Source organism: Vipera ursinii, assembly GCF_947247035.1.
Source record: "Vipera ursinii genome assembly, chromosome: 6".
NCBI lineage: Eukaryota > Metazoa > Chordata > Lepidosauria > Squamata > Viperidae > Vipera > Vipera ursinii.
In genome coordinates this window covers 67,764,492-67,780,966 of record NC_139515.1, presented here as the reverse complement: position 1 = coordinate 67,780,966, position 16,475 = coordinate 67,764,492, and the positions used below count along the sequence as shown (strand labels likewise).

The 16,475-nt window shown below is 42.2% G+C and overlaps 1 protein-coding gene across 2 annotated transcripts in view; it reads right to left on the bottom strand.

Annotated features, from left to right (window-relative positions):
• The window catches only part of SLC41A2 (solute carrier family 41 member 2), a 43,144-nt gene that overhangs the window by 24,611 nt on the left and 2,058 nt on the right, over positions 1 to 16,475 (bottom strand). For both annotated transcript variants that reach the window (XR_014492839.1, XM_083365699.1), the window contains exons 2-3: positions 5,594 to 6,300; positions 1,563 to 1,670 (exon numbers count right to left, since the gene is read on the bottom strand). Coding sequence is in view for 1 of the 2 variants with exons in the window: in XM_083365699.1 (XP_083221825.1) it covers positions 1,563 to 1,670; positions 5,594 to 6,151 (666 nt within the window). In the remaining variant the exon portion in view is untranslated. The remainder of the gene's footprint in view (positions 1 to 1,562; positions 1,671 to 5,593; positions 6,301 to 16,475) is intronic.

Genomic DNA, 16,475 nt, shown 5'->3' with positions numbered 1-16,475 from the left:
CCCTCCCCTCTCCCCAAACCTCCCCAACTCTCCCCTCCCCTCCCCCCCCCCGACTTCCCAGAGCTAAATACAGGCTATAAAAATACAAACAAACATAATCTAAAATATGCAAACAGCAATAAAATATTAAATTCTATCGCACTTTAACTCTTAATAAAATAACTACAAGCTACAAGCTAAAGGCAACTTAGTTGCCTTTAGAGGTGATTAAGCAAATTCATGAATGGCCACGTTATTAATGATGATGGACATATACATCTATCCATGGAGATGGTAAGCCTCCCAGTTCTTATTAGAAAACCTGAACTGAAAAATGCTATTCTTTTATATACCTGTGACCTTCTGACTGATCACCTAGATATAGACTGCTGTAGTGGAAATGCTGGTAGCCCAAACTCATTCTTATGTTTTCATATGAGATATTGGCCAAGGTAACCTGTAAATACTATTAAAATACAGTTATAAAACTTTTTTAAATCCCAGAAGTATTTAACTGCTTAGCTGTTCACAAAGTATGGCTGCTGCTCAAAGTGTGACTGGCAGACAGAGAAGTTAAGGCAAACTAAAATAGAATCTTAACCGTGAGTATGTATTTTAGAATATGAACCTAATGAGACAGTCAAACTTACTCTAAAAGAATTTCTGCTAACAATTTAGCTGACAATCTATGCTCAGGGACAGTACAGTTCAGTAATCTCTAAATGAGACAGGTGGTCCTTGACTTATTACTGCAATTGAATCTGGAATTACGGTCATAAGTTATTACAGTCATAAACCAAGGCATCCATGTCACCGGAAGCAATTATTTGGCCTTTCTCATTTCAGTCATTAAGCAAACGCTGCAGTTATTAACCAAATGCGGCAGTCATTAAGCAAACTAATTCATTTTAAAGGGCATTTTTGGCCAGAAATTGATTGCAGACACGCGAATGTAGAATGCCACGACCAGTCATAAAGCTCACCTGTCTGAAAGGCAGTCACATAAACAGGGCCTCTAGGACACAACCACACACCCGTTGCATGGCTGTCATAACTATGAATGAGGTCCTACAACATTACCTGCCCTTAGACAAGAATTTACTAAAAAGATCTACTACAGTTAGTCCTCGGTGTGCGACCACAACTGAGCCCAAAATTTATGTGGCTAAGTGAGAAATTTGTTAAGTGAGTTTTGCCCCATTTTACGACTTGCCACAATTGTTGAGTGAACCACTGCAGTCATTAAGTTAGTAACACGGTTGTTAAGTGAATCTGGCTTCCCCATTGACTTTGCTTGTCAGGTCACAAGCAAAGTCATATGACCTTTGGGATGCCGCAATTGTCATAAATATGAACCAGCTGTCAAGCATCCGAACGTAAATTACATGACTCTGGGGATGCTGCAACGGTCATAAGTGCGAAAAATGGTCTTAAGTCACTTTTTTCATTGCCGTTGCAACTTTGAACAGTCACTAAATGAATTGTTGTAAGTCGAGGACTACTTGTATATGAGGTAGATGTCAGAAGGTCAGATTTCTTTTCAGCTACTCCAAAATCAACCCCAAAATGTTACCCAAACTTACTGCTGTTGATAGTCGAGATGCCAAAGTCATTTCCAAATTACCCTTCAAGCCCAGTAATGCAGGAACCAAGATGAAAACTTCGGTAATGTTTCGGAACACTTCCCAATGCTATTCAACAATAATAAATATTGTTACTTATTGTTATTTGTGGGAGCTATATTGCCCAAGCGAAGTTGTCACATTGTTAAACTTTTCTTACCGACTAATGGTTAGCTGCTTTAACAAAGTATTAGGCCTTTTTATTTTTCGAACTAATGGCGGACAGAGGTTAATAATCTTATACCACTGGTTCTCATTTTAGAATGCAAATGAAATGAAATAGTCAACCTCTTGTTACTCTTGTGTTGGATTCATACTAACACCATGGTCTCCAAAACCACTTGGATTTGATAATTGGGACTTAAATGGAGCCATTTAATTATACCTTGCTTCTGGGGAGGAATAGCTCCTGTTCTCTGCCATCTAGAATCTGGGTGAAAAGTTGACCATCTCCCTATTCTAGAACAGGTGGTAGCAGCATAGGTACCTACCTAGAAGGAACTCATTCACATGGAGAAAAAGCTACAATCCTGGAACTGGAACTCAGGTAGAGTTGGGGTGGGTGGGAAAGAAGGTGGTTATTTCAGGAAGGGATCTGACAGGTTCTGTTACAAATTTATGAAAGACGCACTTAGTTAACCAAACAAGAAACAAAAGCTTTTTATTAGTGGTATCTCAAAAGACAAACATGAGTATAAATAGGCAAGACTCTACAGACATTTCCTGTAATACTTGTTACGTGTTTATGCTCTTCACTTAGAACAAGATGGCATAGATTTGCAGTAAGTAGAAGAAAGAAAAAAGTAGAAGGGCTGATAATTAGCAATAAGTAGTGGCCAACGTCTATGGCTTCTCTATGAAGATTTATTTAAAAAAAAGTAGGCAATGCAATAAAAACTGAAACAGGGACCAATTCTCCGTAAGGGACAATCAAGCAAGCCGAAGGTCAAGAGTGGCAAATAGATGGACACATAAAACAATATGTATCTCTGGAATTCAGAAACAGTTTCAGGCCCTTGCAAAAGAAAAATAGCATTAAGCCTTCAGGGAAAGAATAGCAGACACTGATCAGGGCAGAAGGATTTTTTTCTTGGACTCTGCAAGAAGGCAAAGATATGAGCATTTCACAAGTTAGTGATGAGGAACCAAAACAAATCTGCCTCAATCTAACCCATCAAGAAAGTATGCTGTCTACTAAAAATGTGACTGAATAGCTTCTGTATTTTCCAATTCCACCAGCAATTATCACTTTCTATGATATAGCATAGAAAAACTACAACTGCAGCTGCTCCTACCCAATGAAAATCATTTGGCAATAGTTAGGCCCTTGCATTAAAATAGGTGGAGAATTAATAAAAACAATAGTGCTACTGTTAATATCTAGAATTGCCTACTCAATCAAGGATAATATGCAGATGATGCTTTCTAAAACTGAATAAATATATTTTTTCCTAACAGACCTGAAAGGATGATAAGGGGACTTAAACTCTGCCAAGCATGCTACTTCCTGGATATTTCTATTTGCCTTGTTAATAACTTTCTTCTCCAAAGGATGGAAGAAGGTCCAGCCAATATCAGCTATTCTTGACTTGATATGAACCAATGGAACAGAATTCGTCAAGAAGGTGGGAAGAAGAGGAATTTTGCTGGAAAGTCATACTGTAATGCTGGAATTCTTGATTTTTTGGGGAAAGTAAAGTTGAACGTAGTTACGCTGATATCTTGGACTTCTCAGGTTTTAATAAACTCAAAGCAATGAAAATTCTGTGGTATGGGAAATTAATATGAAAGATTCTGGTCAACATGGGTAAAATTTTCTAAAAATGGAAATACTGAAAGCACAATTGTAAACCACTCCAGTAAGAAGAAAGCATGGAAGAAAGTAGAAGACAACATATATGGCTACACAAAGAGCTTAGTGTAGACATCCTAAAAGCTGAAAATGAATGAAAGAGGAACAGTTTGAAAAAAACAAGAGTACAAATGGCCCAAAATTGTTGTAATGGTGACAGGAAAACCAAAACTCAGAATTAACTTAGATTGCTGAAGGATGTTAAAAATAATAGCATATACTTGTTTAAATAAGTGCAGAATAAAAAAAGAGGAAAAAATATCAGTAAACTATCTCCTCTGTGAAGATGGCAAAAATCAAAGAAAGGACAGCTCTTGGACCCAAGGGGTCTAACAAGAACATGCTCCACCAAGCAATTGTTTAGAGCAGAATTAATTGTATTGTGAAATACTAAAATAACATGTTAGTGGCCTGGCTGAACTTTCATATATTATCTTTAAGAAAATCTGGAGACAAGTGAAGCGCCAAATGCCTTGTAGAAGGTAGATGTTATGCCTATTTTAAAAAAGAAAAAAAATAACTGCAGACCAGCCATTTTTAAAACTGAATAACTTTGAACAGAAACCCACTTTAAAATAATCCAAATAAACTATTAGACTACTTGTCAAGTCTGAAACAAACAGGTTTGGAGAAGGATTAACAAAGATAAATAAGGAATTAAGAACTAAAACTCCTACGAAGGCAGACAACAAATAGGAAGTGCTTAGTTTTGCAGAGAAGAGACTGTGGGAAGTTATGACAGCAACCTCAACGCCTAACAGGATGTCACACATAATAAAAGCTATTCCGCACTATGTGTTGATTAAGAGACATAATGAATAATGAATTTAAGTTATACGGGGGGGAAAGGTAAAAGACTCCCTTTTATTCTGCTAGTCATTGCCAACTATAGAGGCGGTGCTCATCTCTGTTCCAAGGTCCTTAAGCCAACAGTGTTTGAAGATATTTCCATGGTCATGTGGCCACCCTGAATGTCACAGAGAGCTGTTATCTTTCCACCAAAGTGGTCCTTAGTTATCTACTTGCATTTACATGCTTTCAAACTGCTAGGTTGACAGGAGCTGGGGTGAGGATGGGAGCTCATCCCATCATGTGGAGCTCGGTCTCAAACCAGGGTTACTGACAAGCCCAGTGTCTTAACCGCTGAGCCACCATGCCACCCCCTAGGTCACAGGAAAGGATATTCTAATTGAATGTTAAGGAAATATCTAGTAATAAAAACATTTTACTGTGAAATTATTTATCAAGAAAAGAGATGACTCCTCTTCACAGAATGGCTTCAGGCAGAGGCTAGAGCAGGGGTAGGCAACCTTGGCTCTTTTATGACTTGTGGACTTCAACTCCCAGAATTCCTGAGCTAGCTATGCTGGCTCAGGAATTCTGGGAGTTGAAATCCACGAGTCATAAAAGAGCCAAGGCTGCCTACCCCTGGGCTAGACAAACCATCTATCTAGGATATTTGAGCTTAGATATCTGCACTGAATAGGGATTGCACAGAGTAGTCCAAGTAACCCTCACAATGCTATAATTCTCTCATTCATCTTCAGTAGACAGTTCTGGTTAAACATAACTAGAAGTTTGAAATCTAATCAAAACTTGGAGAGATTCAAACAAATCTGTATTGTTACTGAAACTAGGAATGTGCGCAGAGTAGATGGTACACAAAAACATACTTCAAAAAAACCCACAATTCATCAGCCCATCCAGAAAACATGGACTTAGTAATAAATAAGGCACTCCTCATCCTTAGTATATTTAAATATATATATAAAATGCCAGTTAAATCCATCAAGAAGTATCTTTGGGTTTTCCTGAATCTACAGTTCTTAGTTCTACTAATTAGACTGGGTGGATCTTTAAATTACAATAATAAACTTGTGAGAAAATAGTTCTTTTCCTATCCTCACCTACATGTATTAAAACTTCAGAGACTTTGACTGCAGTCAATGTAATTGCTTAAAAAAAATATAAAGTATATGTTAGATTCTGCCAGTGTACTGCTATTAGATTATTCTTCAAGTGGGAAAAAAGCAGAAATTGTGGAGAACCATGGAAGGATTATAAAGATGACACTATCTAAAACTCTGGTCCAGAAGCATCATGTTTAGAGAACTGTATGATAAGCAAGTACAATACCTACCTGAACAATATCTAGAACCATCCCTGCAGACACTGTTCCGAATCCTGCTAGCAAGAAGGGTACAAGTATCTGTAATGCCATAATGCTACTAGATTCTTTCGGCTGTTTTCTATTTCCTTCCACAATGGGAGAGGCTTCATCACTGTCGCTAGATAAATGGTTGTCCTGCAGCATAGCATCCATTTCTGAAGTGTCAGTCCCATCTGAATAACTGTAACTTGCAAAGTTGTCATACTTTGGGCTACAGCTTGATGAATTATGTCCATTACTCCCGTGATAAACTGATTCTGAAAAGTGATGATAATCCATGTGTTGATCAGTCCTAACACTGAAATTATGTCCTGATGGCTGCAATCCATCTTGCCAGAGACCATTTACTTTCTTATGTCTCTCTTCTTGGTTTTTGTGGTAAACAATGGGAACCATACTCAACAGTAAGTTCAAGAATTTATCAGACTGAATTGCATTTAGATTTATAGTCCAATTTACAAACACTTTTCCATTATAGGCTTTATCATTTCTTTTCTTGCTGACAGATCTTCCTTTACAATTAGTCATACTGTTTTGGAAATATTGTTTTGATAAGTCACTTCAGCTCTCAACAAACTGTGTAGTTATACAGGAACACAGAAACTGCTTTTTTGCCTATTATGTAGAAAGTGTTCATCACATTTTGGTCTTGAACATTTCCATAACCCTGTTTAAATCTGAAAAATAGAAAAAAATAATTAATTTTTCTATTTCTAATATTTGATATTTTTCTGAGTGACTTATAATATTTTTGCATTCTAGCAATACAATTACATCCTTGAGTTATATTACTCCTAAACCCACCATTGCACTCATTTCTCATGCTAGTAAAGTTATGCTTAAAATTCTACAAGCTAGACTCCAGCAGTATGTGGATCGAGAATTACCAGAAGTACAGGCAGGATTTCGAAGAGGCAGAGGAACTAGAGATCAAATTGCTAACATACACTGGATCATGGAGAAAGCTAGAGAGTTCCAGAAAAACATCTACTTCTGCTTCATTGACTATGCTAAAGCCTTTGATTGTGTGGGTCATAACAAACTCTGGCAAGTCCTTAAAGAGATGGGCATACCAGACCATCTTATTTGTCTCTTGAGAAATCTATATGCGGGCCAAGAAGCAACAGTGAGAACTGGACATGGAACCACTGATTGGTTCAAAATTGGGAAAGGAGTCCGGCAAGGCTGTATACTGTCGCCTTGCCTATTTAACTTATATGCAGAGCACATCATGAGAAAGGCAGGGCTTGATGAATCAAAAGTTGGAATTAAGATTGCCGGAAGAAATATCAACAACCTAAGATATGCAGATGATACCACTCTAATGGCAGAAAGTGAAGAAGACCTAAAGAGCCTGTTGTTGCGGGTGAAGAAGGAGAGTGCAAAAGTTGGCTTGAAACTTAACATTAAGAAAACCAAGATCATGGCATCTGGCCCTCTCAATTCCTGGCAAATAGATGGGGAAGAAATGGAGGTAGTGACAGATTTTATTTTCCTGGGCTCCAAGATCACTGCAGATGGGGACTGTAGCCAAGAAATTAAAAGACGCTTGCTCCTTGGGAGGAAAGCCATGGCAAATCTAGACAGCACACTAAAAAGCAGAGACATCACCCTGTCAACAAAAGTGCGTATAGTCAAGGCTATGGTCTTCCCAGTTGCAATGTATGGCAGTGAAAGCTGGACCGTAAGAAAGGCTGAGCGCCAAAGAATTGAGGCCTTTGAACTATGGTGCTGGAGAAGACTCCTGCGAGTCCCTTGGACTGCAAGGCGATCAAACCGGTCAGTCCTAGAGGAGATCAACCCTGACTGCTCTTTAGAAGGCCAGATCCTGAAGCTAAAACTCAAATACTTTGGCCACCTAATGAGAAGGAAGGACTCACTGGAGAAGAGCCTCATGCTGGGAAAGATTGAGGGCAATAGAAGAAGGGGACGACAGAGAATGAGGTGGCTGGATGGAGTCACTGAAGCAGTAGGCATGAGCTTATATGGACTCCAGAAGATGGTAGGGGACAGGAAGGCCTGGAGGAACATTGTCCATGGGGTCGCGATGGGTCGGAGACGACTTCGCAACTAACAACAACAAACCCTCTACACGAGTACAAATTGAGAAAAAAATATAAACATACAATGATAAATTCAGAGAATACTGTATATACTCAATTGCACTGATCTTTGATGCTCTCTAAACTTGTTTGCTTGCATATGTTTCATTATCCAACTACGAAAAATCATTAGTGCTAGTTGATTTATATGGTTGTTGGGGGTGTTGTTTTACTCCTTGGTAGTTTCTTAATTAGGCTATTGTCTTCTGCTTGTTTGTCTAGTATTAATCCCTGCTGATCTAGGTTTTTGCTGCTGAAGATGCATTCAGATATTTTTGTTTCCTTCTAATCTTTTTTTAATTGTCCATTTTGAATGGTGTGTAAATGTGATTTATCTCTACTGATAGCTGATTACTCTAAATACCAACCTTCCAGGAATTACCTAGCAATAGGGAGAAAGCAGAACTACTTAACTCGTGTTTTGCATCTGCCTTTACAAAAAGAGAAAAAGTCCAAACTATCAAAAACAGTAAAAAAACAGATTAGAAACACAAGTTAAAATAGGCAAAAAAAATGGTAACTGAGCACCTGTCCACCATAGACGAGTTCAAATCACCAGGATCAGATGGATTACACTCCAAGGTTCTTTAGGAACTGGCAAATCTGATCTCAGAACCACTGAACTATATCTTTCAAAGATCCTGGAGCACTGGGGAACTACCAGAGAACTGGAAAACAGTTCCCATCTTCAAAAAAGGGGGGTGGGGGAAGTGGATCCAGGAAACTATAGACCTATCAGCCTGACCTTAGTAGCTGAGAAGATTCTGGAAAAGATAATCAAGCAATGAATCAGTGAACATGTAGAGGCAAACAAAATCATAACCAAAAGCCATGGGTTTGTCAAAAACAGATCATGCCAGACAAATCTTATTGCATTCTTTGACAAGGTGACAAAATTAATGGACCAGAGGAATGCTGTGGATATAATTTACTTGGACTTCAGTAAGGTATTTGATAAGTAGACCACAACCTACTACTTGATAAGATAGAAAAATGTAGGTTATACAGCATCACTACCAGATGGATTCGTAGCTCACTGACTGCCATACTCAGCACATGGTCCTCAATGGAACTGTATCTACATGGAGGGAAGTGTGTAGTGGAATACCCCAGGGCTCGGTTCGGGCCCAGTGCTCTTCAACATCTGCATTAATGACTTGGATGAGAGGATAGATGGGGAACTCATCAAGTTTGCAGACAACCCCAAGCTGGCAGGAATAGGCAACATTCCCGAAGATAGGCTTAAGATACAGAAGGATCTTGACAGACTTGAAACCTGGGCTCTATTTAACAAATGAAATTCAATTGTGAAAAAAGTAAGATTCTATATTTAGGCAAGAAAAAACAAATGCACAGGTACAGTATAGGTGGTACCTTGCTAAACAGTAATAACTGTGAGAGGGATCTCCTAGTGGACAATCATTTAAATATGAGCCAGCAGTGTGCTGCAGCTGCCCAAAAAGCAGTGCTAGGCTGCATTAACAGAGGGATAGACTCAAGATCATGTGTTAATATCACTTTATAACCAGTTGGTAAGGCCACACTTGGAATACTGCATCCAATTTTGGTCACCACGATGTAAAAAAGATGTTGAGACTCTAGAAAGAGTACAGAGAAGAGCAGTAAAGATGATTAGGAGACTGGAGGCTAAAACATATAAAGAATGGTTGCTGGGATTGGGTATGTCTAGTTTAATGAAGAGAAGGGCGAGGGGTGACATGATAGCAGTGTTCCAATATCTCAGGAGCTGCCACAAAGAAGAGGGAATGAAGCTATTCTCCAAAGCACCTGAAAGCAGGATAAGAAGCAACAGATGGAAACTAATTAAAGGGAGAAGCAACCTAGAACTAAGGAGAAATTTCCTGAAAGTTAGAACAATTAATCAGTGGAACAATCTGCCTCCAGGAGTTGTGAATGCTCCAACACTGGAAGTTTTTTAAGAAGAGACTGGACAACCATTTGTCTGAAATGGTATAGGGTTTCCTGCCTGAGCAGGGGGTTGGACTAGAAGACCTCCAAGATCCGTTTCAACTCTATTATTATTATTATTATTATTATTATTATTATTATTATTATTATTATTATTATTATTATTATCTTAGTCTAGGATGTCACAGTTTCCCAGTTGAAACTATGGTTAAGTTGGTCCTATGTTGTAAGATGAAGAAGTTTTCAATGTGTCTTCTGACTAGCACTGGCAGTCAGAAAACTCCTTCATCTCCTTAATCCTCAATCACAACAAAGGGTCAATTCTACTTGTCACAAACACCACCATAAAAGAAATCTTGCTAAAAGACACACAAATCAGATATAAAGCAGAGGACGGTGACATTGGGCCTCTGTTTCAAGCTATAAAATAATTTTGGCAAACAAGTCTTTTGCAAAGCAAGAAATCAGAGCTCTGAGATAATATTTTTCTAATGGCTCAAAATACAATATCTTCTGCCAATGCACCAAGTATTGGAAAATCCTCCTAACAAATCAGTGGAATTATACTGATACTTTGAATTTTATTTATTTATTTATTTATTTATTTATTTTATTTATTAGTTTTTATAAACCGCCCTTCTCCCGAGGGACTCGGGGCGGTGTACAGAGGAAGGAAGGTATACAGATCGAACAATAAAAATAATAAGAAACACTAATGAACACAAACTGGGACCCCAATTAACGCTATCATGCCAGGCCAGCCTGCTGAAACAGGAAAGTTTTTAAGTCGCGACGGAAGGTACGGAGGTCAGGGGCCATCCGGATTTCTGTTGGTAAGGTGTTCCAGAGGGCTGGCGCACCCACTGAGAATGCCCTCCCCCTGGGGGCCACCAGCCGACATTCCTTGAGCGGTGGCACCCTGAGGAGGCCCTCTCTGTGGGAGCGCACAGGACGGTGGGGTGCTGACATCGGCAGAAGGTGCTCCCGAAGGTAGTCCGGACCCATGCCATGTAGGGCTTTGTAAGTCATCGTTAGCACCTTGAACTTCACACGGAAGGCAGCCGGAAGCCAGTGCAGCGCACGGAGGAGAGGTGTGATATGGGAGTATCGGGAGGCTCCCAAGAGTGTCCGTGCCGCCGCACTTTGCACCAGTTGAAGCTTCCGAGTGGATCTCAAGGGCAGCCCCATGTAGAGAGCGTTACAATAGTCTAGGCGAGATGTCACAAGGGCATGGGTGACTGTACGTAAGGAATCCAGGTCCAGATAAGGCCGTAGTTGGCGAATTAGTCGAACCCGGGAGAAGGCCCCCTTGGTCACAGCTCCAATGTGGTCTTCCAGGGAGAGCTGCGAGTCTAGGAGGACACCCAGGTTGCGGGCCCTATCAACAGGGGGAAGTAACTTGTCCCCAATGTTAAGCAGTGGGACGTTCTGAATCTCCTGGCTTCCCGGTACGTACAGCCATTCAGTCTTGTCCGGGTTCAGTTGAAGCCTGTTTCTCCCCATCCATTCCCGGACCGCTTTCAGGCAGCGGGACATCACGTCTAGGGCATCACTGATATTGTTTGGAGTTGAGATAAAAAGCTGGGTGTCATCAGCATACTGATGGTACCCTACTCCAAAACTGCGAATGATCTCACCCAGCGGTTTCATGTAGATGTTGAACAGGAGAGGCGAGAGGACCGACCCCTGAGGGACTCCGCAAGCGAGAGGCCTCGGGGTCGACCTCTGTCCCCCTGTCAGCACCGACTGCGAGCGAACCTGGAGAAAGGAGGAGAACCAACGCAGAACCGTGCCTCCCACTCCCAGTCCCCTGAGGCGTCGCAGCAAGATACCATGGTCGATGGTATCGAAAGCCGCCGAGAGGTCTAATAAGACTAGGACAGAGGAATGGCCCCTGTCCCGGGCTCTCCAGAGATCATTCATCAGAGCGACCAATGCCGTCTCCGTGCTGTAGCCCGGCCTGAAACCCGATTGGTACGGGTCTAGATAAACCGCTTCATCCAGGATCTGAGGAAGTTGGTGCGCCACCACGCTCTCAACAACCTTCGCAAGGAAGCGAAGATTGGAGACTGGACGAAAGTTATTCAAAGAGGATGGGTCCAAGGTGGGCTTCTTGAGGAGAGGTCTCACCACCGCCTCCTTCAAGGCGGTGGGGAAGTGACCCTCACTCAGAGAAGCAGAGATGACCGCTAGGAACCAGCCTCGTGTCGCCTCTCGAGCTGCATAGGCCAGCCAGGAAGGGCACGGGTCCAGTAAGCATGTGGAGGAGCTTAACCTTCTCATAATCCTGTCCACTTCCTTAGGAGTTACAGGATCAAATTCTTCCCAGATGACGTTGACAAGACTGTCCATGTCTTGTTCTTCCATCTCAGCCCAGTTGGAGTCCAGACCAGTTCGAATCCGAGCGATTTTATCCAGCAGATATTGACCAAATTCCTCGGCTCGACCCTGCAAGGGTTCCTCCCTCACCTCTTGGTTTAATAGGGAGCGAGTCACCCTGAACAAGGCAGCTGGGCGATTATCTGCGGACGCGATGAGGGTGGAAAAGTAGTTGGATTTTGCCACCCTTATCGCAGCGAGATAAGACCTGGTGAGGATTCTTAGTCGCAATCGGTCGGATTCGGATCGACTGGACCTCCAACGGCTCTCTAGGCCCCGTCTCCGACGCTTCATCTCCCGGAGCTCCTCGGTGAACCATGGGGCTCGCTGGGATCTGCGCCGGGTCAGAGGCCGCAAGGGTACAACTCGGTCCAGAGCCTCCGTGGCTGCCTTTTCCCAGGCTTCCACTAAGGCTTCCGCCGAGCTGTGAGCAGGGGGTGCATGCGAGTCCCTAAGCGCTGCCTGGAACTTATCAGGGTCCATTAGGCGCCTAGGGCGGTACCATCTGACTGGCACCGTGCACCCACGGTGGGGGGTGGCAAGGGGGAAGTCTAGCCGCAGGAGGTGGTGATCGGTCCATGACAGGGGTGTAACAGTTGTGGCACCCCCACCGACATCATCACGCCACCGTCCAGACAAGAACACCAAGTCTGGGTTGTGGCCTCTCTCATGAGTCGGCCCAGAAATTATTTGCAACAGGTCCATGGCCGTCATGGAAGCCATGAACTCCCGAGCCAGTTCGGACGATCCTCCCAGGGACGGTAGATTAAAGTCGCCCAAGACCATGAGTCTTGGGAATTCAACCACCAACCCTGAGAGGACATCGAGTAGCTCGGGTAGGGCCGCCGCTGCGCGATTAGGTGGTAGGTACGCCAGCAGCAGACCCAGCTGCGCCCCTGGGCCGAATCTCAGTAGGAGAGACTCACACCCGACCATCCGAGGGACGGTGGTCTCTCGCGGGCTAAGGGATTCCCTGATGATAACTGCCACTCCCCCGCCCCTCCCATGAGCCCGGGGCTGGTGCAGTACCTGGAAACCTGGCGGGCAGAGGTCAACCAGAGGAACACCCCCCTCAGGGCCCAGCCAGGTTTCCGTGATGCAGGCCAGGTCCGCATGCTCACTCTCCAATAGGTCACGAATGAGGTGAGCTTTGTTGGCTGCGGACCTTGCATTCAGGTAGACCAGCCTCAGCATGGGAGGGTGCGCACCTTTGCTCCCGGGTCCTCCGGGGGAGAACAGAGGGTCGGAGCGTCTCACCGCCTTTACAGAGCGGAGATGACACTCCCGGTGACGATACGGCCCTCTGTCTGTGCACCTTCTGCCATTCCCCACCATCCTAGGGATGGGACGTTCGTCAGTACGCCACTGGGTGTTATCGGCGACTGGCCCTCGTTGTACGCCGTCGCGAACGGCCGTGGGCCTGGCATGCGTTATGGTGGCTGAAAGGTGTGCCTTTCCCGCGCAACCATAGTCTCCTCCCTCCCCCCTCCCTAACCCCACAAAAAACTTAGCTAAGAACTTAATCAGGGGCCTCTTGATGGGAATGTGCTGGAGGCTGACAGTTGACAGTTGACAGCGGCAGAGGCAGGGCGGAGGGTGCTGGCTCCGTTATAACGGTCGCCAGCGGCCCAGGCGGCGGGGCAGGGGTGTCCTGGCACCCCTGCAGTTGTTCCGGGAGGCAGCGGGCGGCATAGTTACCCAGCTGTTTTGCCCGAAATTCTTGCCCCACCCCAGGGGTCCATTGACGTCCCTGGGGGGCTCCTGGGGGGACGCCTTACTGTTGGGGGCTACGGAGCTCTCCCCAGCGCGTCCGCCATCTTCGGAGCCGGCAAAAAAAAAATTTTACTACTGATTGTGATTAAAGAAATCAATGCATGAGAAAAACAGTAAAACCAAATGTGCATTTTGTTTTCTTTGAAGGCATTCCAACTTCACTTTAGCAATTTAAATGGTAATATTTTTTTCACAGTGTTCTTTGCATTGTTAATTAAAAACTAAAAGTTACTAGCTGAAGAGCTTTTGTTAATGCTTAATACGTTTTATAAGCCAAATTATGCAGTCAATGTTTAATTAAGTGGAGATCAGGCACCAATATAATGAAAAAAGCAATACATAATGAAAGAAACAGTTTTTTTTTACTTTTTACACTTAAAAGACTTGATGTATTTGAGAAACAAACAATACATCTTGGATATGCTTGCTATATATAACGAGGAAGATCATCCTTTTGCATTACTCGTAATCTTGGAGTAAAATTTTCTTAGAGTAAAACAGTTGCATAGTCATTAGAAATAATTCTGTATTTGTAAAAATTGTCTTTAATTATATATGAAATGACATGTTACATATAGATGCATTGTATAAAATTGCATTGATTTAGTGATGTTGACTTCAAAACAAACTTTCTAAGAACTTCTATAGAATATAATGACAGGATGTAAACTTGCAAAATTTTCTTATGTCTTATCTAAACTTTTTAAGTTCAGGAGGAGGAGGAGATGGAGGAGGGGGGAGGAGGAGGAGGAGGAAATAATAATGATAAAAGAACAAATATTAGGTAACATTTGTGGCCATGAGATTTGTAGTTCAGATTTACTCTTGCAAGGAATATAGACTTGAAGCATCCAGTGATTTTTACCATGCACTACATTTCACTTAAATTCCTGCCAGATCTTTATATGATTAGTAATCCTGTTAATTCTTCACTCTTACTGCCAAATTGGATTACTGATAATTACATTGTCTGCATTAGGTATGCCTCATGACTCAGATCATAAACTATTTTGATTAGCCAAATTAACAGCCTGTTCGTGCACTTACAAGCTTAGCAAATAAGTGCATCCTATGAGCATAATGGTTTCTAGTTTTATGCAGTGTTCCTGATGCTTCATAGAAAATTCATAATACCAGGATTTTCAGCAAAATTACTTGCTAAAATGTTAGGGAATGGGCAGACCTATAAGACAAATAATTTTATTTTGATTTGCTAAAATATTTCTTGATCTTTAAAGTACACTTTATTTTACAGTAGTATCCTTTCATTACTCAATGTTAAACTTAACTGCACAGCAAATTAAATCATGGAGAGATGGGTGGGCAGAATGAGACTGAATCTGCATCTTGATCTGAAGAACTACACCGATTTTATAAACAGATACAGATCACATTATTCCCATCAAGCATTATTATATCCAATTTGAATATTTTTATTTATTTATTTATTTTGCCATCCATCTCCCCTATATAAGGTGATTCTGGGCGGTTTACAATTTATAAAAAAAGTAAAAAAAATAATTAAAACATTAAAACTACATAGATTAAAACTTTAAAAATTACACTGAAATCAGAACTAAGAGACAGATGAGGTGGGGATGAGGTCTTCTTAAACTGTCAGCTACCTCCAATGGTGAGTGCCTCCTTGGGGTCCCAGGCCAACCAACAAAGCCAGTTTCCAGAAGTCCAAAAGTGGAGGCACTTCTGTCCACTGGTAGAGAGTTCCACAGGACCAGGGCCACAGTGGAAAAGGCTTTTCTTGTTGACCCCACCTCCCAGAATTACCTAGCATATGGGGCCTGTAGCAGGCCACTTCCGCTGGAGCAAGGGGAGCAGGCTAGTCCCATTGGGTCAGGTACTCTGGACCCATGCCATATAGGGCATTGAAGGTAATAACCAACACCTTGAATTGGACGCAGAAGCAAATTGATAACCAATGCAGTTTGCGCAGTAGCTGTGTTCATATGCCACCTTAGGGGCACCCAGAACTGTGTGCATTCTCCATTCTGCACTAGCTGTAGCTTCTGAATACTCTTCAAGGGTAGCCCATATACAGCGCTTTGCAGTAATCCAACCGATGAACGACCGTGCACAGGGTCTCATGATTCAGGTAAGGTTCTTTTCCTTGACCCCATTTTCTGCAATTCCTTAGAATATATTTGTTTAATAGCTCTACATATAAAATATATTTTTCCTTTCTTTCCAAATGTTCATAAACTTCATCTCCCCCACTCACATTGTCCAGTAAGGAATGCTAGAATTTAGACAGCAATATCTGAAGGGCCTCTCTTTGAACATATCAATTCAAATGTCAAATCAAACCATAGTTTTAAATCCAATCCATTGCTGACATTTTCAACTGCACATATAAATTGTGGGATGAAGTGAATGTCCATTATTTTTAACAGCTACTGAATAAATCATGCTGACTGTTATATGTTCAAATGTTTTCACTACATAAATTTCGATGATGTTGCAGCCTTGGGGAGGAGCAAACCAATGGTTTATCAAATCCAGTGTTAAAACACTAAACACAGTCAAAGGTTGCTTTAAACATGGCTTGCTATTTCGGTTTATCAGACAACAGGAAACTGCAATTTGACAAGACATTATACCAAAACAGTTATGCATCAACAGGTTTGGGGGAACTCCAGTATCTGCAGAACAGC